At 55.9% G+C, this 24283-nt stretch overlaps 1 protein-coding gene across 1 annotated transcript in view; it reads right to left on the bottom strand.

The window, feature by feature from the left end:
* The window catches only part of HMCN2 (hemicentin 2), a 170223-nt gene that overhangs the window by 45401 nt on the left and 100539 nt on the right, over window positions 1-24283 (bottom strand). Inside the window, exons 42-62 of the mRNA XM_055351348.2 lie at window positions 23638-23734; window positions 23370-23489; window positions 20917-21078; window positions 19505-19786; window positions 18224-18391; window positions 16957-17070; window positions 16241-16327; window positions 14620-14811; window positions 13573-13746; window positions 13321-13434; window positions 12652-12794; window positions 11511-11661; window positions 9356-9574; window positions 6524-6637; window positions 5955-6142; window positions 5221-5317; window positions 4306-4467; window positions 4042-4155; window positions 3078-3280; window positions 2316-2397; window positions 292-423 (exon numbers count right to left, since the gene is read on the bottom strand). Coding sequence (XP_055207323.2) covers window positions 292-423; window positions 2316-2397; window positions 3078-3280; window positions 4042-4155; window positions 4306-4467; window positions 5221-5317; window positions 5955-6142; window positions 6524-6637; window positions 9356-9574; window positions 11511-11661; window positions 12652-12794; window positions 13321-13434; window positions 13573-13746; window positions 14620-14811; window positions 16241-16327; window positions 16957-17070; window positions 18224-18391; window positions 19505-19786; window positions 20917-21078; window positions 23370-23489; window positions 23638-23734 — 3115 coding nt within the window. The remainder of the gene's footprint in view (window positions 1-291; window positions 424-2315; window positions 2398-3077; window positions 3281-4041; window positions 4156-4305; window positions 4468-5220; window positions 5318-5954; window positions 6143-6523; window positions 6638-9355; window positions 9575-11510; window positions 11662-12651; window positions 12795-13320; window positions 13435-13572; window positions 13747-14619; window positions 14812-16240; window positions 16328-16956; window positions 17071-18223; window positions 18392-19504; window positions 19787-20916; window positions 21079-23369; window positions 23490-23637; window positions 23735-24283) is intronic.

Below are 24283 nucleotides of genomic sequence, written 5' to 3'. Positions count from 1 at the left end.
CCACCCTGCACAATGGAGAGCCCACGTCTGCTGTCTCGTGGGAGCTGACTGAGGGTGTGGATGCAAAGGAGCTTCCAAACCCCCAAAGGAGACGCTCTTTATGTTTGGATTCCAAGGGCCAATAAATAACGCTTCACTGAAACACAAATGGGGCGGGGCCAACACGGCACCGCCAGTCTCTGGTTTTGCCAAGATCATCAACAACCAATAACTTCCTTCGTCCGCTTCTGCTGTCATCTTATTAAAGAAAGGAATGCTTTACGTGAAACAGACAAGGACAGATGTGCTCACCCACGGGCATCCTGTCCTTCAGCCAAGTGACTGTGGGTGCAGGGACCCCGGACACATCACAGGTCAGGACCAGGGGGCTCCCAGCCACCTGGCTCACTGTCTCTGTCTTGGGGTTCTCAAATGTTGGGGGCACTGCAGGAAGAAAGCCAGACTGTCAGAATTCTGAGACTCTTCCCCGATTTCCTTCCCCTCAGGCAGATCAGGGAGGCCTAAGAAGCCCTTCCTGGTAGTTAGGAGTTCCCATTTTATGTTTTATTCACAAATGTAAATAGAACCAGTGCCTGGCTATTTTAAAGCATACAAAGCAAAGCTCCAGCGGGGTCTACTTAGCCCAAGGATGGTAAATGGGAGGCTCACTCACCCACAGTCCTTAACCTGTGCCAGGGCAGACATCACTAATCGATCCCAACACTCTCTCCTGCTCCACCAGGATGAAGTCACACACCCCAGGCAGCCACCACCAGCGGAACAGAGTCAACCAGGCTCAAGATGAAATGCCTTTGCCCTCAGGGACCAGATATTCCCCCTCTTTCCACTGTTCATCAATGTAGCCATCAGAAAGGGCTGGGAGCTTTGAGCAGCAAGCCTGGTGTCAGTCCTTTTCTTGTTACTTTATTTTTTATTTTTTGTAGATTCAAGTTCTCATTATGTTGCCCAGTTTGATCTCAAACTCCTGGGCTCAAGTGATCACCCCTGCCTCAGCCTTTCAAAGTGCTGGGATTACAGGCATGAGCCCCTGCACTCCATCTTGTCAGTCCTTTTCAACGATTGTGTTGCGTATGGCTCAGGGTTGCATGTGCCCACCGCTCACCTGGTTGGGAGGCTACTGGCTTTGGCATCTGTGGCAGATGGCTGGTGTCCCCTCAGCCCGTTCTTCCCACTGTGCATAGCAGAGTTTTAGCTGAGCCCACGATCACTCTAGCAGAAACTACATTTCCCAGTGTCCCCTGCAGCCAGCTGCCTGAGCGCTCACTAATGGAATACATGCAGAAGGGACAGGTGCAACTTCTGCATGAAATAAATGCTTGCCCACCACTTCTGCTCTTTTCTGCTTCCTGTGGGCCAGGACAGGATGCCGTGTCCCAGTTTCAACCATATGCACAAGAACAACACCCTAAGAAATGGAAGATCAACAGGAGGGAAGGAACCCGGGTCCCTTAACTACCGCATGGAGCTGAGCTACCCACCAGCCTAGACAGCCACCTCTGGGCTTTTGAATAAGAGTTAAACTCTCTCATTTACTCGACCATATTTTGGGGTCTTTCTGTGGCACAGCTAAGTCTCTATTCTAACTAACATGACATCTGAGCACCAGAAAATCTGGCCAAGTTTCCTGGACAGTGTAAATAGGCTCCTCCTCACCCCAGCTGGAGCCACATGTCCAATCAAACAGCATCTGTGCTCCATCCTTGGGTGGATGGGACAGGCCCCCCTGGGGATCAAGATGCAGGTGACGTGGCCTCCTGTGTGTCTGATCTCATAGGGCTCCTTCATCTTAATGCCCACATGCCAGGCCCTGTGCCCAGCACTTTATAGACACTGTCATGGCAGTCCATGGGATCCATGGGATCGGGCAGGTCCACTGTGCCCGGCAGGCAGCTACTGCTTTTAGACTCATTCACTGAAGGTAAACCTTAGGCTCTGAGGGACAAAGTCACTCTACTAAGCTCCATGAAGCAGGTCACTGGCAGAGTTCTATTTGGAGCCTGCTAACCTTAGTTTTTTAAATTCTAGAAATTAGCTGGGTGCAGTGGCTCATGCCTGTAATGTCAGTATTTTGGGAGGCTGAGGCAGGAGGTTTGCTTGAGCCCAGGAGTTCGAAACCAGCCTGGGCAACATAATGAGGCCCCATCTCTACAAAAAGAAAGAGATGTAGATATAGATATGTACACAAATTCTAGTCATCGTGCCTTCAGCACTTGGCAGCACTGCCTCTGCCCAGCTATTGTCTTTGTCCTCCTTGACAGCCCTGGGTGTTGCTAGGGGCTCCACAGTCACGTTGGCCAGGCTGGTCTCTGGCTTACCCTGGACGGTGAGGGTGAAGGTCCGCACGGCCTCCCCAGCCACGTTGCTGACTTTACAGCTGTATAAACCTTTATGCGATACCTGAGAGAGGAAGAGCACACAGTGGCTGTGTGCTGGAGCTGGAAGTGGGGTGCTAGGGCTCCCCAAAAGCATCTAGGCCCCCAAAACTTCCAGAGCAGGGGCCTCCCAAATATGCTGGTCCTGACTGGGGAGCCAAAGGGAATCAGGACGCTCTGGCCTTTTCCAAGAGCCTCAAGAAGCAGAAGGGCCCCTCAACAGTGAATACACAGGCTCTGGGGGCCTCCCTCCCTGGGCCAAGCTGGCAGGAAGAGGTCACCCTTGCTGTGGGGATGGAGCCTGGCTAGGAATGGATTTCCAGGGGGACAGCAAACATTCATCCAACAAACACTGTGAGCATCTAATCCACACCAAGGAAGGAGGGAGGGAGGGCAGGGCAGACTCCCAGGAGTCTCAGATGGTCAGCCGGAGCGGACCAGATAAAAGCATCTAGATGCTGAGGAAACCGAGGCAAGAAGGGCTCATGCCATGACTGCAGGGCTGGGTCTGGAATGTGACTCCAGAGCCCTGAGCTCCGCCCATGTCTTCCACCCTGGAAGCTGCTAATCAACTCGGTTTGGGGTCTGATAGGCCAAGGAGGCAGCAACTCACATCCTGCCCACCTTCCTCCCCGCAGCTCGCCAGGGCTGGGAGGCGACTTTCCTGCAGCGCTCATGGCTGCCCGTGCCCCCAAGGTTGCTCACCTGGGCTTCCTGGATCTCCAGCCTCTGCCCACCCCGCAGAGCCTGGGTCTGCTGCGCCAGGACCAGGGGCTGCCCATCCTTGTACCAGGTCACAGTTGGCTCAGGAAGCGCATCTGTCTCGCAGCTCAGGACAGCTTTGTCCCCGACCCTCACCAGGACCGCATCCTGGGGGCCGCTGGGAGCCTGCCTGAAGGCAGGGGGAACTGGGGGCAGGAGATAGCAGAGTGAGGTGCTGCAGCTGTCCCTGCGCCCTCCCCACTCAGCCACAGGGAAAATGCCAGTGGAAACCCACCAGGGTCACACAGCAGACCCAGCCCCGGGGGCTGGTGCAGACCCAGGGGAGGTGGAGGAAGAGAACCAGGCCAGCACGCCAAGGACCCACTGAGTGACCAGGGACAGCCTCCTGCCTCTCTGAGCCTCAGCCTCCTAGATGGGAGAGATGCTGATGCCTGCCCCCACCCAGTCTTTTTCCTACAGGGGCAGGCCCCAGCTGGGTTACAGCCCTCTCTCGGGGCCTGTTCAGCCCCTGTGGCTCCAGTGAACCAATGTAGAAGCCCTCCTTCCCCATGGCTGTGAGCCCACAGGCCTGGCGCAGTGTCTGGCTGGTGTTCGTGCAAGTGAATGGACCAGCCCCGGGGCTAGAAAGAACCTTCCAGCGAGTCCTTGCTCAAGACACCTTGGGCCAGCTTTTCCCCAAGAGGATTCTGAAGACCACGAGCCCTGAAACAGGCTCCACCGTGAAACAGGCTTCCCCCGCCACACAAGGCTTGGGGAGGCCCCTTCCCCAGCCAGGCTCTTGGGGCCCATCCCACTGCTCCCCCTCCTCAGAGCTGATCCGTGCGGGCATCCCAGCCTCCCCCTGTGCCTCCTGGCCCTCTCCTGGCTATGTTCTCTGGGGGAGTATGGGCTGAGGGGTGACTGAAGGAGCGGGGACAGTACGAGTCAGGGACAGACATGGACATACCCAGAACACTGAGCTGCACCAGCTTCTGGTCTCGGCCGGCAGCATTGAGGGCTTCGCACGTGTACATCCCGGAGTCCGACAGCCGTGCTCTCCCCAGCTGCAGCGTGTGGGTGCCTGCGGGGGGAAGCCAGCCCCTCACACCAGCATTCTAGCCCAGCCCCCAGTCCTAAATCCCTGTACAACTGACGGCCCTGTCCCAGGTCGGGGGAGCAACTCTCTCCCCATGTAACCTTAGAGCTGGGCCGGACACCTCAGTTTACCTACCAGGCAGGAGGAAGACCTCTTCACCCAGGGAGAGGGCCTGGCTGTCCTTGTACCACGTGACCTCGGGGTTTGGGTGAGCGTGGACGTCGCAAGGGAGGGAGACGCTGCTGTTGAGGATGGCAGTGACCTGCTCCAAGTCCAGGCCTGCGATTCGTGGCGGGACTATCCCCACAGCCACCACGGCAGAGAAAGGCATGAGAATCATACCAGCAGGGGAGCACGGAGCCCAGGAGAAACCCTGAGCCTCACCCAGCTCCTGGGGCTTCACCTCGGCACAACTTCAAATAATTCAGAAACCTCCATTTGCCATGACTCTCTTACACAGAAGGACACTGGGTAGGGGATCAGAGAGGAAGAGGCACTGTTCCAAGGCCACACAGCTGGTCAGTGGCAGAGCTAAGCTATCAATTCAGGTTTGAGCCCATGACCTTGAGGGCTCCATCTCCAAGACCATCTGGAGACAGAACTCACAGCCACTGCAGTGCGGTGTACGTCATGAGTTGCAGAGGTTAGGAGCGCAGGCTCCGGGGCGGTGAGACCCCCCCCACCTCACTCCTCTCTGAGGGCGACCTCCCTGAGTCTCCTCCCACAGCTGCAAAGCTGGGCTAACCTAGCTCTGCTGGAAGGAGTCAGCCCAGGGAAAGTGCTCAGCCTTGTGTCAGGTACACAGTAAGTGCTCAGTAATGGTGGTGGTAATGCCTGGCCACCTCCAAAGTTGCTTAAAACCACCTGGGGTTGGCCCAGTAGTGATCAGGGCCCCCCAAATGCTCTCTGTCTCGGGATGTGGCTGGGGCCAGCTGGGATCCCTGAACTCTGATTGCAGGACCCAGAGCCCAGGATACTGGAAGCCCCAAGGCAGTGCCCCCTGGGAAGGGAAAAGGAACCCCCAGGGGCTGCCTGCTCAGCCCAGCTCACCTTGAACCCTGAGGGTGAAGAGCTTCTCAGCGGAGCCCGCCTGGTTCTCGGCCACACACATGTAGCTGGCGGCGTCGGCCACCTCTGCCGTGGAAACCTGTGGGTGCAGGGAGCCATGCCTGGGAGATACCTGAGACCCCTTGGACACCACCACCCCCAGGAATGACTGCGAGGACTCCCTCCCATCCCATGCCAGGGAAGCAGGCACCAGGCAGCTCATGGAGACCTGGAACCTCCTCCATCCAGGGCCTTGTGTGGCGCTCAGGAGCGGGCATGTGAGGTTGGTGTTGGGTGGTTCTCTGTAGCAAACCAGATGTGACAAGAGCCTCCCCCACCCCTGTGGAGGGCCGTGCTGTGTGTGTTGGGCTCCCGGGGTCCCTGCAGCTCTGTGTCTGCACATGGGGTGACTCAGGGGGCTGCCTGATGTCTGAGTGCTGGGCACGGCTCTGCACGCGCCAGCTGGTGATCCCGCGGAAGGCTGCTCTGTGCGGTGCTGGGCTCTGGGTCCCGCACTCATGTGCATCCTTTGCTAGGTGTCTCCTGAAGCTCTGGATGCCATGCACAGGCCTGTGCTGGCCCAGCATGCCCCCTCACAGGTGATTCTTGGCTGGGTTCCAGCATGGTTCCCAGCAAACAGCCTCATTTGCAGATAACGACCCCTCCCTGGCTCCCAGACAAGCGGTGCTGGGCCTCAACAGCCACTGCCCCTAGCCCGTGCAGGGGGCTGCCCTGACCTGCAACACTTGCCCGTCCTCCAGGACCTGCAGCCGTGGGCTCGGGGAGAAAGGCAGCCCATTCTGGAGCCATGAGATGGTGGGCACGGGGTTTCCCAGGGCCGGGCACTGCAGGCTGATGGTGCTGCTGGCATTGACTGTCACCTCTTCCACCAGCTCCTCTGTGTCACCCAGGATCACAGGTGGGGCTGGGGGTGGAGGAGAGGGGGCTGAGGGGCTGGCACAGGTCCCTGGGGGTGGGGGTCGCCGTGGAGGCGAGAGTGGCACTTGGTGTCAGGCGCTGGTCGGGATCCTCACGCCCTTCTCTCCAAGCCCTCCCAATCCCTGACGCAGCTAAGGAATCGGGGGCACAGAAAGGGTTGTGATTTGCTCGATGTCACACAGCTAGGAAGCTTCTGACTTGGAACCTGCGCCCAGTCCTGCATGATTCTTTGAGGCCGAGCATGTAACTCCAATTTCAGCCTCTGAGTACAGCAAGACTGTGTGCACTTTGCCTCGGCCCCTTCTGAGGGAGGCCCTTACGACGCCTGCAGTCCCGGGAATCCCCACCTGCAGGCCCCGCCACTCACTCAGCACCAGCAGCTCGTAGTGCAGCCAGTCCTCGCCCACCTCGTTGGAGGCCTTGCACGAGTACCTCCCGGCATCCTCTGCCCGCACCAGGGGGATCTGCAGGACCCGGCCTCCTGCAGGGACACGGGACAGAGGCCTGGGCTCAGGCACAAGAGTCACCCCCAAGAGCAAGGACGCTGCCCCCTCCTCTGGAGTGGACCTGGGACATGTGACTGTCCCCTGCCTCATCTGTGAAATGAGGAGAATCGGCTTGTCCTGCCCAGCTCACGGGTGGAGTGGAGTCAAGTCAGGGCACAGCCACCACTCGCTGCGTGCCTAGGCCCTGGGCTGCACATTCTCGGCCTGTCCCAAAGTGTCTCTGTGGGGCACACGCTGTTGTCACTCCCATCTTACAGATGGCAAACCTGAGCCTTCATCGCAGTGCTGGGCGTGACAGCAGTGGTTGCTGGCTCAGCTCTGCTGTTGTGCTGAGCCCAGCTCCTTGGTAAGGGCAGAGTCCAAGCAGAGACTCAGGAGGCAAGGGAGGCAGCTCCTGGGGCTGTGGCGGTTGGTGGGGGTAGAAGTAGGGGTGGGGGCCGGGGAGGCATCGCTTGGGACCCTCTGTAATCAAAAGCCAGCCAGGGGCCAGGTACAGTGGCTCTCGCCTACAATCCTACAATCCAAGCACTTCGGGAGGCCAAGGCAGGTGGATCACCTGAGGTCAGTAGTTCAAGACCAACCTGGCCAACATGGCGAAACCCCATCTCTACTAAAAATACAAAAATTCCCCGGGTGTGGTGGCGCACACCTGTAATCCTAGCTACTCAGAAGGCTGAGGCAGGAGAATCGCTTAAACCCAGGAGGCAGAGGCTGCAGTGAGCCAAGATTGCCACTGCACTGTAGCCTGGGCAACAGAGTGAGACTCTATCTCAGAAAAAAAAAAAGAGCCAGCCAAGGCCAGAGCCTGGCATCTATGGGGGCTGGAGTTGGTCTCCAGTGGGGGCCTGGTTAGGGTTACTGCGTGCTCAGAATTCTAGGTTGGGGCTGGCCGGCCCAGGCTGTGGGTGGCTTGATCAGGTTAAGAGCCTGCAGAGCCCAGTGGCCAGGATTGAGGCAGCAGTGGCATTGTAGGGGTCAGTTGATGTTTGAGGTTAGTGTAAGGTCAGGGTAAGAATTCAGGTCAGCTGTGACCATGACACCTATTTTCTCAGGATTAGAGAACAGAGGTTAGAGGTCAGTTGTCAGGGTGAGAGGTGAGTGGTAGGGTTGGAGGTAAGTGGGCAGGACTGGGGGGCAGTTGGTGGCTGTGGTCTGGGTTCAGCTATTGGTTGGGATTAGCTGATGGTTAGAGTCTGATCGGGATCAGCAGGTGACAGAGCCTACTGTGCACCCAGGACTATCAGTGGTCAGTGGCCAGGTTAAGGGGTCCGTCCAGAGGTTTCTAATAGGAACTAACAGTGTTCAGTAAGAGTTGCACTCCTGGATCTGCAAGAGGCCTCCTTCTTTTTTTTTTTTTTTTTTTCTTTTTTTGAGATAGAGTCTTGATCTGTCACTCAGGCTGGAGTGCAGTGGTGTGATCACGGCTCACTGAAGCCTTGACCTTCTGGGCTTAAGGGATTCTCCTTCTTCAGCCTCTTGAGTAGCTGGGACCACAGGTACATGCCACCATGCCCAGCTAGTTTTAAAATATTTTGTACAGACGGGGTCTCACGATGTTGCCCAGGCTGGTCTTGAATACCTGGGCTCAAGCGATCCTCCCACCTCAGCCTCCCAAAGTGCTGGGATTACAGGTGTGAGCCACGGCGCCCAGCCACCTCCTTTTCTCGCAAGCACCAAAGTAGAAATCCTGGTCTGATTCTGCTCATTGGAGACCTGTGCAACTGACCACTTCTCCCCAAAACCAGCCCCATTGCCAGCCCATCTCTGGCAGGACACAGTTCGAATCTCAAACAGAGAGACCACCCAGGCTTCCCTCATGAGCCAGGCGGGCCGGGCATTTCTAAGCCCCACCCCTGAAGCCTTTTAAGTCAAAATCACCTACAAAAAATTATTCTAAAATAAAAGGTTTACTTAAAAAAACTAAATTACCTTAAATAAACAAATACCACTTAAGGTGGTGAAAGAAAAAACAAAACCTGGCTGAGCGTGGTGGCTCACGCCTATAATCCCAGCATGTTGGGAGGCCGATCCGAGACGGTGGATCATCTGAGGTCGGGAGTTCGAGACCAGGCTGGCCAACATGGAAAAACCCCATCTGTACTAAAAATACAAAAAGTAGCCAGGCGTGGTGGCGCATGCCTGTAATCCCAGCTACTTGGGAGGCTGAGGCAGGAGAATCACTTGAACCCAGGAGGTGGAGGTTGCAGTGAGCCAAGGTTGCACCATTGCACTCCAGCCTGGGCAACAAGAGTGAAACTCCGTCCCAAAAAATAAAAATAGAAAAAAAGAAAAAGAAAAAAAACCCAGACACAAAAGACATGAGTTCAGCCACCACAGTGTGCCCTTCAATGCCCAGCTAGAGCTTCGTCAGCGTTTGGGGTCATGTGCTTTGTTGACGATTAACAAAGAAGCCAGCTGCCTCTGCAGAGAAAGTGGCAGCTTCTGCCGATCATTTAAGGACATTACAGATCTTGAAGCCCAGAAGGGCATGCCCCATGATAGGAGGCTCTGCTCTATAAACCAGAGGCAAAAGGCAATCCAGTCTTTGCCTTCACACAGGCAAAGAACTTGGAGCCCAGTTTACAAATTGCAGCTAAGGTCCAGAGTGGTTGTGTGCTCTGCTTAAGGTCACACAGTAGGCAGCACACAGGAGAGCTCAAAGCGCCCACTTTCTTCACGCACCCCTGACCCACCTTGCAGCACAGACACCCCATCCCCGGCTGAGAGGGGCTGATCCTCTCTGTACCAGGTGAGGTCCGGGGGTGGGATCGCGTTGGTGTCGCAGTACAGGTAGGCTGGGTTGTTCTCCACGATCTCCCTGTATTCCGTGACTCCGCCCCGGGCCTCCTCCTCCCGGGACAGGATCTCGAAGGCTGCACTGAAATCACCCACCTTCTGGAACATGGGGGGCACTGGGTGGGGGAGACAAAGCCCTTAGGAAGCACAGCAGAGGGGTGGGGAATGCACCTCTGCTCACGGAGATTCTCGTCCCAGCCTCTCCCAGGTGCGGAAATCCATTACTTGAGCCATTCCCTTGGGTCAGGGCATTTGTTAAATTCCCTCACTCCCTAAACCGGTGTTTATTGAGCAACTACTATGTGCTGGGCACTAGGATAAGGCTCATTCCCTAATCAGCTCATGTCTAATGGACGCTAAAGACTCCCTGTAACATGGAAATATTTTTCACAGTTGGAAGCCAGATACTAAGCTTCAGCCGATGTTTGTTTATCAGAGCATAGAGGCACAAAATCATCAGCTTTAGAAATGGAGGGGGGCCCTCAAGGTCATCTGCTTTGATCACCTGCATTTTACAAAGGATCAAATTAAGGCCTGGAAGGGGCCGTGTCATCCCCAGGTTGTCCCCAGGTGACATAACCAGTTCATGACAGAGCCAGAGCTAGAGGACTGGTGGCCAGAAGCACCGGAGATGAAAAAGGGTATGAGCAGCCCAGAGCAGGTGTTCCTCCTGCCAGGACACTCCATGGGCATTGTGTAGCAAAACCTGGTTCTGAACACTTATCCATCGCCCAGCTTGCCTGTCAGCCTCCTGCCTCCCTGCCTCCCCATTCTAGCCTCCCAGCCTCCCGCTCCCAGCCTCCCCTTCCCACCTCCCTGCCTCCCCCTCCCAGCCTCCCTTTCCCAGCCTCCCCATCCCAGCCTACCAGCCTCCTCATCCCAGCCTCTCAGCCTCCCCTTCCCAGCCTCCTCATCCCAGCCTCCCAGCCTCTCTTTCCCAGTCTCCCACTACCAGCTCCCTGCCTCCCAGCCTCCCCTTCCCTACCTTCCACCCTCCCTCTCCCGGCCTCCCCCTCCCAGCCTCCCTGCCTCCCCCTCCCAGCCTCCCTTTCCCAGCCTCCCCATCCCAGCCTACCAGCCTCCTCATCCCAGCCTCTCAGCCTCCCCTTCCCAGCCTCCTCATCCCAGCCTCCCAGCCTCTCTTTCCCAGCCTCCCACTACCAGCTCCCTGCCTCCCAGCCTCCCCTTCCCTACCTTCCAGCCTCCCTCTCCCGGCCTCCCCCTCCCAGCCTCCCTGCCTCCCCCTCCCAGCCTCCCTTTCCCAGCCTCCCCATCCCAGCCTACCAGCCTCCTCATCCCAGCCTCTCAGCCTCCCCTTCCCAGCCTCCTCATCCCAGCCTCCCAGCCTCTCTTTCCCAGCCTCCCACTCCCAGCTCCCTGCCTCCCAGCCTCCCCTTCCCTACCTTCCACCCTCCCTCTCCCGGCCTCCCCCTCCCAGCCTCCCTGCCTCCCCCTCCAAGCCTCCTGTTCCCAGCCTCCCCATCCCAGCCTACCAGCCTCCTCATCCCAGCCTCCCAGCCTCCTCCCCAGCCTCCTCATCCCAGCCTCCCAGCCTCTCCCTCCCAGCTTCTCTGACTCCCGGCTCCCTCCTTTCCTTCCTTCACTTTTTAAAAAGGAAAACATCAAACACTGACGCAAGCAAGAGAAGAACATAATGAGCCCCAGGTACCCACAAGCAGTTTCAACCATTGAGGCCGCCACTCAGCTTACTCTCGACCAGAGATTCTGAAGCGAATCCCCAGGTTTCCCTAACAACGCGAGAGGCATCTGGCAGAGGGGCTAAGAGCGTGGCGTTCTGGCTCAACCAGACCATTCCAGGCTCCACCACTCAATTCTGTGGTCTGGGGCCACAGCCCTCATGTCTTGACTTTGGTCCCTCAAGGCAGAGGGGTTGGGGCAGGGTGCCGTTCTGGGCTGCTGAGATGAGCCAGTGGGAGATGCCACGGGTTGCGCGTGAGCTGCAGGACACATGGTGGGGGCCTGCGGAGGGCCAGCCCCGCCATGTCCTCACACTGGCCGACACCCCACCCCTGGCCCACTGGCGCCACGCACCCTGGATGAGCACGTTGAAGTCCTGGTCGTCCTCGCCAGCCACATTGGTGGCCACACACAGGTACCGCCCCGAGTCTGAGACCTGTGTGGGCTGGATCTGGAGCAGTCGCCCTTCACCCAGGACCTGCAGCCGCGAGCTGGGGGTCACGGGCTGTGAGGAGGATGAGGGGGTCGGGGGAAGGGAGATCAGAAATGAGGGGCCACGAGCAGCGAGACAAATGTGCTTACTTCTCAATACATTCTCCAAAAATGCAGCATAAAGTGACAAGAACACCCTGAGACGTTTATAAAACCAAATCCATAGAGCATAAAGATGAGAAGGGCCACACATGGGTGAAAATAGTAGAGTTTAAAGTTTACAAAGAGTTCAACTTTTTATTAAAAATATGGCCGGGCGCAGTGGCCAGACCTGTAATCCCGGAACTTTGGGAGGCCAAGGTTGGTGGATCACAAGGTCAGGAGTTTGAGATCGGCCTGGCCAACATGAAGAAGCCCCATCTCTACTAAAAATACAAAAAAATTAGCCAGGCGTGGTGGCGGGCGCCTATAATCCCAGCTACTCAGGAGGCTGAGGCAGGAGAATCACTTGAACCCAGGAGGCAGAGGCTGCAGTGAGCCAAGATCGTGCCACCGTACTCCAGCCTGGGTGACAGAGCGAGACTCTGTCTCAAAAATAAAAATAAAAAAATAAAATAAAATAAAGGCTGGGTGCGGTGGCTCATGCCTGTAATCCCAATACTTTGGGAGGCCAAGGCGGGCGGATGACCTGAGGTCGGGAGTGCGAGACCAACCTGGCCAACACGATGAAACCCCATCTCTACCAAAAATTACAAAAATTAGCTGGGCATAGTGGAGAGCACCTGTAATTCCAGCTACTCAGGAGGCTGAGGCAGGGAGAATTGCTTGAATCCAGGAGGCAGAGGTTGCAGTGAGCCAAGATTGCACCACTGCACTCCAGCCTTGGTGACAGAGCAAGACTCCATCTCAAAAAAATAAAAATAAAATAAATAAAGGGTGACTGGGGCCCGGACCAGCTCTAGGGCTAAGTGCTTTAAGGGAAGCCTTTTCTGGAAGGTTCCAAGCAGAACCAGCCGGAAGCAGAGGTGAGAGCCAGAAGCTGCGCAGGGGGTCCCAAACTCACCTGTCCATCCTTGTACCAGCGGATGGTGGGCGGGGGCACAGCCCAGCTCTCACACTCCAGGGTCAAGGTGCTGTTGACCTTGGTCTTCACCTCCTTCACGCCGACCTCCCCCAAGGGGTCGTCTTTGGAGATGGAAGGGGGGACTGAAAAGCACGAGGGGTCTGAGAGCAGAGCTGGGGGATGGGTGCTGAAACCCTGAGCTTACCCTGGTCCTGGGGGTAGCCTCAGAAATGGGGGCCGGCCCAAGAGACACAGGGATCCTGGAAGCCAGCCTGCTCCTGGCTGTCCACTTAAGGGAGAGAGCATTTGTCTGCAAGAGTTATAGGATGGGGCAGGTCTGAGGCAAGGGAATTTCTGGGGTCACCTCAGAGGACTTCCTTGGGGGTCCCAAGTCTCAATCTGCAGAGCCTCTGTTTATACTCCAAAGCAGAAGTGGCAGGAGGAAGCTAGGACTGCAGTGGGTCTGGGAGCCCAAGTGGCACGAGCCCTAACTCACTGTTCTCTCCTCATTGTGTCCTCTGGAGCCCGCCCTAGCTGCCCGGTGACTGTCAGAGGACATATGCCACATGGAGACCCCCTGGAGCACCAAGGGTGGCTCAGGTGCTTGGGCCCCTAGGTTCCCGGGCAGTCTTCTGCCCACCCAGCTGTGCCCCAGGGTCCCCGACTCACTGAGCACTTCCACATGGTAGTTTTTCACGGCCTCCCCGAGCTCGTTGGTGACCACGCAGGTGTACTGGCCAGCATCTTCCTTCTGGGCATTCAGGATCTGCAGCCCGTGGGTACCTGTGTGGGGGCCAGTGGCCAGGGTCACCCCGAATCTGCAGCCTCATGCCAGGCATGAGGACAGGCTCACAGGTCCTCTCCTCCAATTCTGATGACATGTCACCTGTTCCCTCCCTCCTTCCCCCCAGAGGGCGTCACCTGGGAGCAGCTGGATGTTCCTGGAGGCCTCAAACGGGGCCCCGTCCTTCATCCAGGTGATGTTGGGGGAAGGGAAGGCCAGGGCCTCGCAGATCAGAGAGATGGGGTTGTTGACAGTCACGGTCACCTCCTCATCTGCACTGTCCTCGGCCCCTCCCAGGATGGTGGGAGCCACTGTAATGGGGGGCCAGGGAGGCAGTTGTGAGCAGAGATCCCTGACCCTAGACTAAGGACCAGGAAAGCCTCAGACCCCGGTGCTTGGCCTCGGTACTTCTGTCAGTTACATTACAGAGATGGGAAACTGAGGCTCAGAGAAGCCCATGCCCGGGGTGGCCAGGCTTGAACTCAGGCCTGGTGACCCAGAGCCCGGCTTTCCAAACGCTAAGCAATACTACAAGGGAAAGCTGAATAATTTTTGCCTCCATTTCCCCATAGCTTCTCAACATCCAGCCTCTCTACCAATTAATCAGAGGCTTCTCAATTCTGTTTGAGGGGGGAGTGGGAGTTGGGGGGCTTTGTTCCCCACTGAGTAGAGTAGCTTTGCTTTCATTGGCCCCAAGATTTCTTCTTTCAACCCCCGCAGGGGACTCTCCTTTTAACTGCCAGCATTTTAGAAACAGATTTTTCTAAGCTGGTCTATGCCCCTCTCATTTGATAGATGCTCTGTTTCTCCAGGCTTACAGAATAGTAGGTATGTATTGTCCTCAGGAGATGGAGAGATGCCTGGTTGTGAACCCACCACCCTGGGGCCTGGCAATAACTCTTGTCACCTCTCTGAGCCTCAGGGCTTCATCAATGACATGGAGACAAGCACATCTCCCACCTCCTAGTGTCATTGTGAAGATTCAATCAATCAGGCCTGTTGAAATGCCTGGCCCATAATAAATGTTCCGTCAATAGAGTCACTATATGATTTTTGTTGTCAAACTCGGAGAATTAGAAGAAAAATAGTAGAATGGTTTGTGGGAAGTTGTCTGTAAGGAGCCAGTCACCTTGTTTCTCCCTCCCTCCAGCACCTGCGGTGGCCAGGAGATGCCCAAAACTTACACAGGACACTGAGCTGGAAGTGTTTGGTCTTCTCCCCAACAGCGTTGGCTGCAATGCAGGAGTAGTGGCCAGCACTGGACAGGTTTGCCTGGAGGACCTGCAGGAGGACTCCGTCTGGGGAGATGTGGTGAGCATCTCCCCTAGCCAGAGGCCGGCCATCTTTGAACCATGTGAGTTTGGGCTGTGGGTGGCCTGTATGCAGAGCAGAGAATGAGACAATTTGGCAGGCTTGGACTAGGGCAGCCCAGGGGTCACAGGCTGCTCCCAGATGGATCAGGGGATGTGAATTTTCCATCCCGGCCCAGAGGCCCATGAAGCACAACAAGAAGCAGCAGCAGCCTGTGCCCCTTCCTCTGTGATTTGGCTGCCTTCTCCTTACTGAGGAATGGGTAGAGATGGCTTAGTATAGACAGGCAAGACAGAAAAACAAGGTATTCCTTCCATCCATTCATTCATCCACCCACCCACACACCACCAACCCATCCATCCATCCATCCAACCATCCATTCATCTACCTACTCACCTATCCTTCCATTCAATCAATCATCCATTCATCTCTCTATTCATCCACACACCCACCACCCGCCCATCCACCCACCCATCCACCCACCCATCCACCCAACCATCCAACTATCCAACCATCCATTAATCTACCTACCCAACTATCCCTCCATTCAACCAATCATCCATTCATTTCTCCATTCATCCATCCACCCATTCACCCACCCAACCACCCAACCATCCAACCATCCATCCATCTACCTACCCACCTATCCTTTTATTCAGCCACAAATTTCTCCATCCATCCATCCATCCATCCATCCATGCACCTATCCACACATCCATCCATCCATCCAACCCTCATTCATTCATCCACCCATTCATCTACCCATCCACCTACCTATCCATCTATCCATCCACCTACCTATCCATCCATCCATCCATCCATCCATCCATCCATCCACCTATCCATCCATCTATCCATCCATCCATCCATCCATCCACCCACCTATCCATCTATCTATCCATCCATCCATCCACCTATCCATCCATCTATCCATCCATCCATCCATCCATCCATCCACCCACCTACCTATCCATCTATCCATTCATCCATCCATCCATCCATCCACCCACCCACCCACCCACCCACCCACCCATCCATGCATCCATCCATCCTTCAACCCATAAGCATGAATGGGAGCCTACTCTGCCAGGCACTGGGGAAACCATGGTGACAAGGCAGCAGCTGGGTCTTCAAGAAGCTCAGATGCCACAAGGCCACTATGGTCCAATGTGGGTCAGTGCTAGGACAGGGAAGCACTGGGGCTTGTGGGAGCCCAGTGGAGGTGGCCCACTGGGCCTTAGGGGCCAGCCAAGGACTCCCTGTGGAGGGTCCTGAAAGCTGAGGTCTGTAGTGAGGTGGGGAGAGGGAAGAGTGTTTGGGATGGAAGAACACATGCAAAGATGAGCCAGGACCTGGTGCCGAGTCCAAGATGTAGAGAGACCCCAGTCAGGAGGAGTGGGGCTGGGGCAGGTGGGCAGATCCCCAGGGATCCCCTCCTTTCTGAAGGTGACTTCCCACCCCTTCTCCCAGCCCACCACATCATGTGGCCCTTACCTGTGACGTTGCACATAAGATGGGCAGTCTGTCCCTCAAGGACCTTGATCACCTCCTCCAAGTCCTCGTTCTCAATACTGGGAGGAACTGGGAGAAGCAGGGAGACAAATGGCTAGTGATGGGGTTGGGGGGGTGCTGGCCCGCCCAGGCTACACAATCACAGAACAAGAAGCCAAGAGCCCACCGTTTCTTGTGCCTCAGTTTCCCCATCCCATGCCTGTTTCCATAGGGTGGTGAGTTTAAGAAACATTTCCTGCTGCCTGGTGGAAGTACCAGTGTCTCAGAAGAAGACTCTGATGAGAGGCAGGCAGTCTTAGTGGTGTCAAAAATATTTGCCCCCTTCCACTTTGGATTGTCCCTGCTGTTTCTGGAAAGTTCCATGGTGGCCTCAGAACAGAGGTTTCTTGTCACCTGGGCTGGAGTGCAGTGGCACAATCACTGCAGCCTCTGCCTCCTGAGTAGCTGAGACTACAGGCGTGTACCACCATGCCCAGTTAATTTTTGTACATTTAATAGAGACAGGGTTTCACCACACTGCCCAGGCTTGAACAAAGGTTTTTGATGAGGCAAAGTGTTCAAGGCTTAGCTTCTCCCTCCTTCTCTGTGCTGGGCCCCTGCTACAGCATGAGCCATGAGTCTGGGGACCTGCCTCTGGGAGCTCTCAGGCAGTGGGGAAGAGTTCATAGGGCACCCATGAGAATGGGGTTGTAACGCACCCAGCACCTCCACACTGAAGTTCCTCCGCGCCTCCCCAGCCTCGTTGCTTGCCAGGCATGAGTAGAGGCCACTGTCTTGCTCCTGTGTCTGAGTCATCTTCAGCATCCAGCCACCTGGGGAGGGAGGGGCGTGGGCCCCAAGCATGGCTCTGAGCAGCATTCCGTCCCAAGCCGAGCCCCCTGCTGCCCAGCAGGAAAAGGCATTATAATTAGGCGTGTACGTGTCTGTCTCCCATTGTGTCCTGTTCCTCAGATCCACAAACTGAGGCCCAGGAGGGTAAACAAATGGATGGAACTGCCTGGAGATTAGACACGTACCAGAATAAATCTGAGGACCCTGCTCTAGCAAGAAGTATCTGTCACCCTGGCCACCCCTGGCTCTGGGGATTGGCTGGAGCTGAAGGGAGAGCAATGGGTTATGTAGTTCTGGCCCAGCAGACCTCTGCTCTACTCTGACAGACATGGTAAAAGGGCTTCTCCTCCCAAGGATCCTCAGGGAGAGACAGCTCCTCTCAGAGGAACCCAAGGGTCTCCCAAGATCAGTGTGTGGAGGACAGATACACAGGACACCACTGCTGTTACTGCACCCAGAGCAGACATTACTAACTGATTGCCACATTCCTTTCCACTGGGCCCAATGCAGTCTCTGAAATCCTATCCACAGAATGCACCCGGCAATTCTTACCAAGTGCTCAGAAGTGATGCCCAAGAGGAAATGTATTTGCCATCTCATCATGGGCTGTGTGGAACAACCAATGGGTGACTGAGGCATAGCCTCAGGGGCCTTGAAGTCCTTGCAGGATTTGGATGGGACAGAGACTCCTGGGCCTCAGTTCCTCATTTGTATACCAGCAAGAACCTCACAAACCCATTTTATGAGGAGGATAAATATTCAGAGGAGAAGGTGCTTAGATCAGCACATCCAAAACTTGTTACTGTTCTGTGGGATGTTATATATAAGTGCCAAAGTTTTGTTTTTTTTTTCTGCAGGACTTATCAGAACCTTTGCTATGCAAATGTTCACTGTGGTTCTCTAAATGAGCAGAGCAGGAAGCCTTTTCCAAATTTATCTAAATCCATGATATTTTCCGGGAGCACCTCACCTGACTAGTGTTTTGGGCTGCATTCTTTGGGGACCAGCAGCTGGAATGATTATTCCAACCAGGCCTGCCAGCTCAGAGTCAGAGGTCATGGGCATGTAATGGATAGAGTCAGAGGCAGAGAGCCCGACCTGATTCCCAGGATCCAACCTTAGCTGGTATCTTACCTGCCAGCAGGTAGGTGTCCTTCCCGGGGCTGACAGGCTCCTCCCCTCGGAACCAGCGGATGGCTGGAGGTGGGATCCCCGTGGCTTCACAGAGCAGAGTTAAGGGGCTGTGCAAGGCAGCAGTGATGTTGGTCAGCGGGTCCAAGTCTCCAGTGAGCTCTGGGGGCACTGGACACAAAGAAGAAGCCACATTCAGGGTGCAGATATGGGCTGTGTTCTTCATGCTCCTTCCCCAGCCCCACTGACTGCCCCCCAACTCCACCCAATTGGGGGAGTCTGAGGAGCAGAAGTGACGAGAGCAGAGCTGCTCCCCCTAAAGTGAGGACACCTAGGAGGGAGCCCATGGTGCCACAGGCTGGGCTCTGGAGTCGGGCAGGCTCGTTGGGCCTCAGTCTCCCCAAGCCCTCAGCGGGATGCTGGGGGATTCAACAGGAACACATGAAAGCGCCCAGTCTAGTACCTGGGCAGAGCAAGCGCTGAGCCAGTGGGACTGGAATTAGTGCAAAGGCGAAGCCAGATGTGCTTCCTAAATCCACGTGTGGAAGCTAAGTGGCAACGCTGCAGTTCTGAAGGAACCTGTTCCTGAAGGAAGCCACTCTCTACCCAGGGGGGTGGGGGTGTTGGGGATATCTGGGTGAGGCTCGAGATCCCAGCAACGGTGAGGGGCGCCCTCCCTAAACTGATCCCCGCCCACCTCTCCCACCCTATCTCTTACCACTCCCTGTCTCCACCCTGAATTATCCTTCAGGCATACAGTAGGAGCTCAGTAAATGATGGAATGCATGAGGCTGCCCCAGCCACCCTCTGCCTGGCACGTGCTTCCCCTCACCTAGCAGCTGCCTAACTCCTACTCACCCTTTATGGTCCAGCTTAAAGGGCACCTCCTCTGGGAGGCTGCCCTGACCTGCCCCAACAGTATTCAAGGTTTTCCTGGTCTCTCACAAGCCCCTGAATTCTCCCCATCACATACCAGTCATGCAGGACAGGGACTGCTTACTTCCCCAGTGCCCAGAACAGAGTAGAGGAAGAGTAAACCCAAGAGGGAGAGAGAGAGGGAGGAGAGGCGAATTGGGGGAAATTGGGGCCATTTGGGACCAGTCCTGATTTTGAGAGCAGTGTTGGTGGCTCCCTGCCACCAGCAGCTCTCATTAGAGCCCTGACTCCAGAAAGAACAGGTGTGACCCCAGGATCACAGCCTGAGGGCTGTGCCTGGAGATTGAACCCGCCTTGCTCACTCTAATCTGCCTCAGCCCAACTCCTCCAGCAGCTGCCAGTCCTCACCCAGTACGGAGAGCTCAAACTTCCTCTCTGCCCTCCCAGCCAGGTTCTTGGCCACGCAGCTGTAGCGTCCAGCGTGGGCAGCCTGGGCTCGCTCCACATGCAGGCTCTGACCCTGGTTCTGCAGCTGCAGGCCCAGTTCAGCCCCCATGGGCTGGCCGTCCCGCTCCCATGTCACTGTCGGAGGGGGTTTCCCTGTGGCGTTGCACTCCAGAGTGGCCACTCCATCCTGGACCACAGAGACTTGTGTGGGAAGCTCCCGGGGACCGGCAATCTGAGGGGGAACTGTTGGGGTGGGGAGAAAGCCCATCAGAGAAAGCTGCTGGGGCCACCGGGCACCACACACTTACCCCGGGCCCAATAGGGACACACCCTCCCCCCTTGCCATCGCTGGCTGTGTGACCTCGTGACCTCACCTCCATTTTCCTTCCCAACAATGGGGTCATAACAGCACCCTACTGCTACTACAGCCTGGGAGTCACAGGCAGGCCTGCTATGTGGGGAACGGCCCTTTCAGGAAGTGTGACGGGTTTTCTTCCTCAAAAACCAGAGACTTCCTGGAGCTTCGACAGTTGTTGGGACTGGTTAGGGGTGGGAAATTATTCTACGGGTGGGTTTCTCCTCAAGATGTTGAACAGCACTGTTCCTGGTTTTATTTTCTAGCAGGATTTTTACGAGGCTGGGGGATTTCATTTCATCACTGCAGGACCAGTAGATAGGGCTTTAGGTTTCCATCATATATAGGAGCTTCACATAATGCTCATGGTTCTTTCGGGTTTCCAGCTGTTTCAGATGTGGCTTTTCTCCTCTGGACCACTGGGGGGCCCTTAGGGAATGTGCTGCGGCCCCCACCCCCAATGCTCGGGTTAGTGAGAAGCTGTGTGGGAGGGGCAGTTAAAATGCCAGGTGATATGGCTTGGCTGTGTCCCCACCCAAATCTCATCTCGAATTGTAATCCCCACGTGCAGAGAGAGGGACCCGGTGGGAGGTGATTGGATCATCGGGGCGGTTTCCCCTATGCTGTTCTTGTGATTGATAGCGAGTGAGTGAATCAGTTCTCAGGAGATCTGGTTGTTTGATAAGTGTCTGGTGCTTCCCCCCTGGCTCTCTCTCTCCCGCCGACATGTAAGGCGTGCCTTGCTTCCCCTTCATCTTCCGCCATGATTGTGAGTTTCCTGAGGCCTCCCCAGCCATGTGGAACTGTGAGTCAATTAAGCCTCTCGTTTATAAATTAGCCAGTCTCAGGTAGTGTCTTTAGAGCAGTGTGAGAACGGACTCACACACCAGGAACGTGAGGGAGGAGAAAGCCTGCACCACACACCATCGCTTCCCCATATTTGCTCCGATTTCGGGGCAGTGCCTGCCCAGCCAGCCCCTGATCCCAGACCCTTCCAGCCCCCGCCCAGCTCACCCACCGTGCACCTCCAGCTGCAGGTCCTGGCTGCTGTTCCCCGCCACGTTGCTGCACTCACAGGTGTATGTTCCTTCCTGAGCCAGCTGGGCCTGTCCCAGGTACAACAGCCTCCCCACAGCCGACACCTGCTGGAGACCAGCCCCCTCCCCGGGGAGGGGTTGACCTGGGTGCAGGAAAACAGAAACTCCTGGTCCAGGGCATTTGCAAGGACGTGATGTCTTTCCACATGGAAAGTTTGTCCTCCTACCCATTCTTGCCAATTCCTGCTCATCCTTCAGGTGTCCATTTAGACACTACCTCTTCCGGGAAGCCTTCCATGAGTGCCACTTCTGGTCCTGGTGCCTCTTCTGAGCTCCCCCCATCCCCCTAGGCTTCTCTGCATCACAGATCTGCCTACAGGTGCCCCATCTGAATCCTACTCTGGCCTGAGCCCTCCGGAATGGCAGACTCTGCCTCAATTTCCTTCTGGGATCCCTTTTTTTTTTTTTTTTTTTTTTGAGACAGAGTCTCTCTGTTGCCCAGGCTGGAGTGCAGTGCCACCATCTCAGCTCACTGCAACCTCTGCCTCCTGGGTTCAGATGATTCTCATGCCTCAGCATCCCGAGTAGCTGGGATTACAGGTGCACACCACCATGCCCTGCTAATTTTTGTATTTTTTAGTAGAGACAGGGTTTCACCATGTTAGTTAGGCTGGTCTCTAACTCCTGACCTCAGGTGACCCACTGCCTCGGCCTCCCAAAGTGCTGGGATAACAGGCGTGAACCACCGCGACCAGCCTCCCCCTGGGATCCTTAGTGGCTCCCCAGGGCCTGGCACACAGCAAGGCTCAATAAAGGCTACTGAAGGAATGATCATCCATTTAGCTACAGTGGCCTGAGGAGGGTGACCAGGCAACTGGTAGACCTGGCATCAAGAAGAGCCCTTGGAGGAAGAGGATTTGTCAACCTCGACCTACTGGATTAAACCCTTCCTCCTCTGTTTCTAGAGAAGCAGACCTCTGGGCTGGATCATGACTCAATGCATGTCCCATCAGGGAAGCAGACCCAGTGGCCACCTGGCATTGCTTCCTCCCTCTCTGTCCTGGTGACCTCAGCTTGTCTTGCTACTCCCAGGCTGCTTCCTAGCCCAGACCTCTCCTCTGAGCTCCAGACACCTGTCTCTCACCGTCCACTTGACACCTCACTAGGTATTTAGCAGATGTCTCAAGATTAATTCACCCCAAACGCTAGGTCTTTCCACCATATCTGCCCCTGGGGTCTCCCATCTCGGTAATGGCAGCTCCACTCTCCTCCATCATCCCTGATTCCCTGCCTCCTCTCATTCCCCCATCCAACCAGCATTCCTGCCCCAGGACCCTTGCACTTACCCTTACCTCCGCCTGGGGTGCATTTCCCTGTGATATTCTCATGTTCAGCCCTTAGCTTTTCAAGTCTGCTTGGTCGAGCATTCCTGGCCACCCAACTTAAAACTGCAAATCCTACAACCCCCCAGAACATCTTTCCCCGCTTCCTAGCTTTATTTTTCTCCATAGCATTTATCACCTAAGGTACCGAGTCATTTACTAACTGTGTGTTTATTATCTGACTGCCCCCATTGTGAGGGTGGGGATCTGTTTTATCCTCTGCTATATTTCCAGTGCCTAGAACAGGGCCTGGTACAGTCTCTCAATAAATATTGGTTAAATGGGCTGGGTGCTGTGGCTCATGCCTGTAATCCCAGCACTTTGGGAGGCTGAGGTGGCAGATCACCCGAGGTCAGGAGTTCGAGACCAGCCTGGCCAACATGGTGAAACCTTGTCTCTACTAAAAATACAAAAATTAGCTGGGCATGGTGGCACCTGCCTGTAATCCCAGCTACTCAGGAGGCTGAGGCAGGAGAATCACTCCAACCCAGGAGGCGGAGGTTGCAATGAGCTGAGATCGTGCCACTGCACTCCAGCCTGGGCAACAGAGCAAGACTCTGTCTCAAAAAAAAAAAAAAAATTGGTGAAGTGAATTCCAAATGTTTTTTGAGCACCTTTTTTGTACCATACACTGAACTTGGAATTCAGCGGTGGTCAACATGGTGCCTCACAGGGGTCACAGACTAATGGAGGAGCACACACAGAAAGACTAATGTGGGTGACATGACAAGTGACAGGGACTGCATCAGGGAGGCTCTGTCCCAGCCTGGCAGTCAGGGAGGGCTTCCTGGAAGAAGGGACGTCTGAAGTGAGGCCTGAAGTTCAATCCAGCTCTTACTCGCAGAGCAGGACCAGGGGCTCCTGCAGGCTCAGGGACTGAGTAGAGATGGGCTGGGGGAAGCATCACTTCTGTAACCAGCATCCCCACCCCCTCGAGGCATAAGACCCCCCCATCTCAGCTAGGCTCTGGGGTGGGGGTAACCAGTGGGGACTGGGCATAGCCTCCTTGTGCCTGGCAATGAGGTGGGGCTGGGTGAGGGCAGCAATCCTACCGTCCTTCCTCCAGGAGATCTTGGGGAAGGGGACACCCCGGCATTCGCAGGACAGCCTGGTAGGGTGCCCCTCTCTCACAGTCAGGGTGTGGGATTCCCTCGAGGGGAACACTGGAGCAACTGAGTCAGAGCAGAGAGAGGGTTAGTGGGGGTGGGGCTGAGATGGGGAGGGGATGAGCAAGGCGAGGGCAGGCTGGAGGAGGGCTGTGTCCTGGGACGCAATCAAGGCAGCAGCCCCCTCCCCCTGCCCAGCCCGGGAGACCCTCACCCCAGACGTTCAGATTGTAGTGTTTCTCTGAGCGGCCGGCCTGGTTCAGTGCCTCACAGGTATAGTGGCCCGCATCCCACACATCGGCTCTGTCCACCTGGCAGAGAGCAAAGACACCCCATGGGCGGGGACAGCACAGAGATGGGTGAGCCCTGGACAGACTGTGTGACTGCAAACATGTCACATGACCTTGCTGAGCCCCCAAGCTGCCCACTTGGAGCACGGGGCAGTGACAGCATCTCCCCACCAGCTGCACCGGGAAGTTTCCAGAAGCACGTGCCTGTGGTGGGCCTGAGAAGGGCCCCCTTGATGGCAGTCCTGCCAGCCTCCCGACCTTCACGGCCCAGATCTGCTAAGGCGGAGGCATGTGACTGGATCAGACCTGCTCCTGCATTTCATCGGCTCCCAGCCTCTTTGGAAAGCCCAAGAAAACAGACCCGAAGAGAAGGTGGAGGAATGAGGCTGGTGGGGTGCAGGGGACCTGTCCTCAGGGGTCAGATCCTGACATGGGGTTGCTGGGGCTAGGCTGTGGCTTTGAAGAATGAACGGAAGGAGGGGAAACCAAATGGCAGTGCTCTGAGTTGGGAATGATCATATCACAAGGTGTAGGGGGGTGGGAGGAGGAGCAGGCAGGTGAGGAAGGTTC

Source organism: Gorilla gorilla, chromosome 13, assembly GCF_029281585.2.
Source record: "Gorilla gorilla gorilla isolate KB3781 chromosome 13, NHGRI_mGorGor1-v2.1_pri, whole genome shotgun sequence".
Lineage (NCBI taxonomy): Eukaryota > Metazoa > Chordata > Mammalia > Primates > Hominidae > Gorilla > Gorilla gorilla.
The sequence above is the reverse complement of the archived record's forward strand: the minus strand, read 5'-3'. Positions and strand labels throughout refer to the sequence as shown.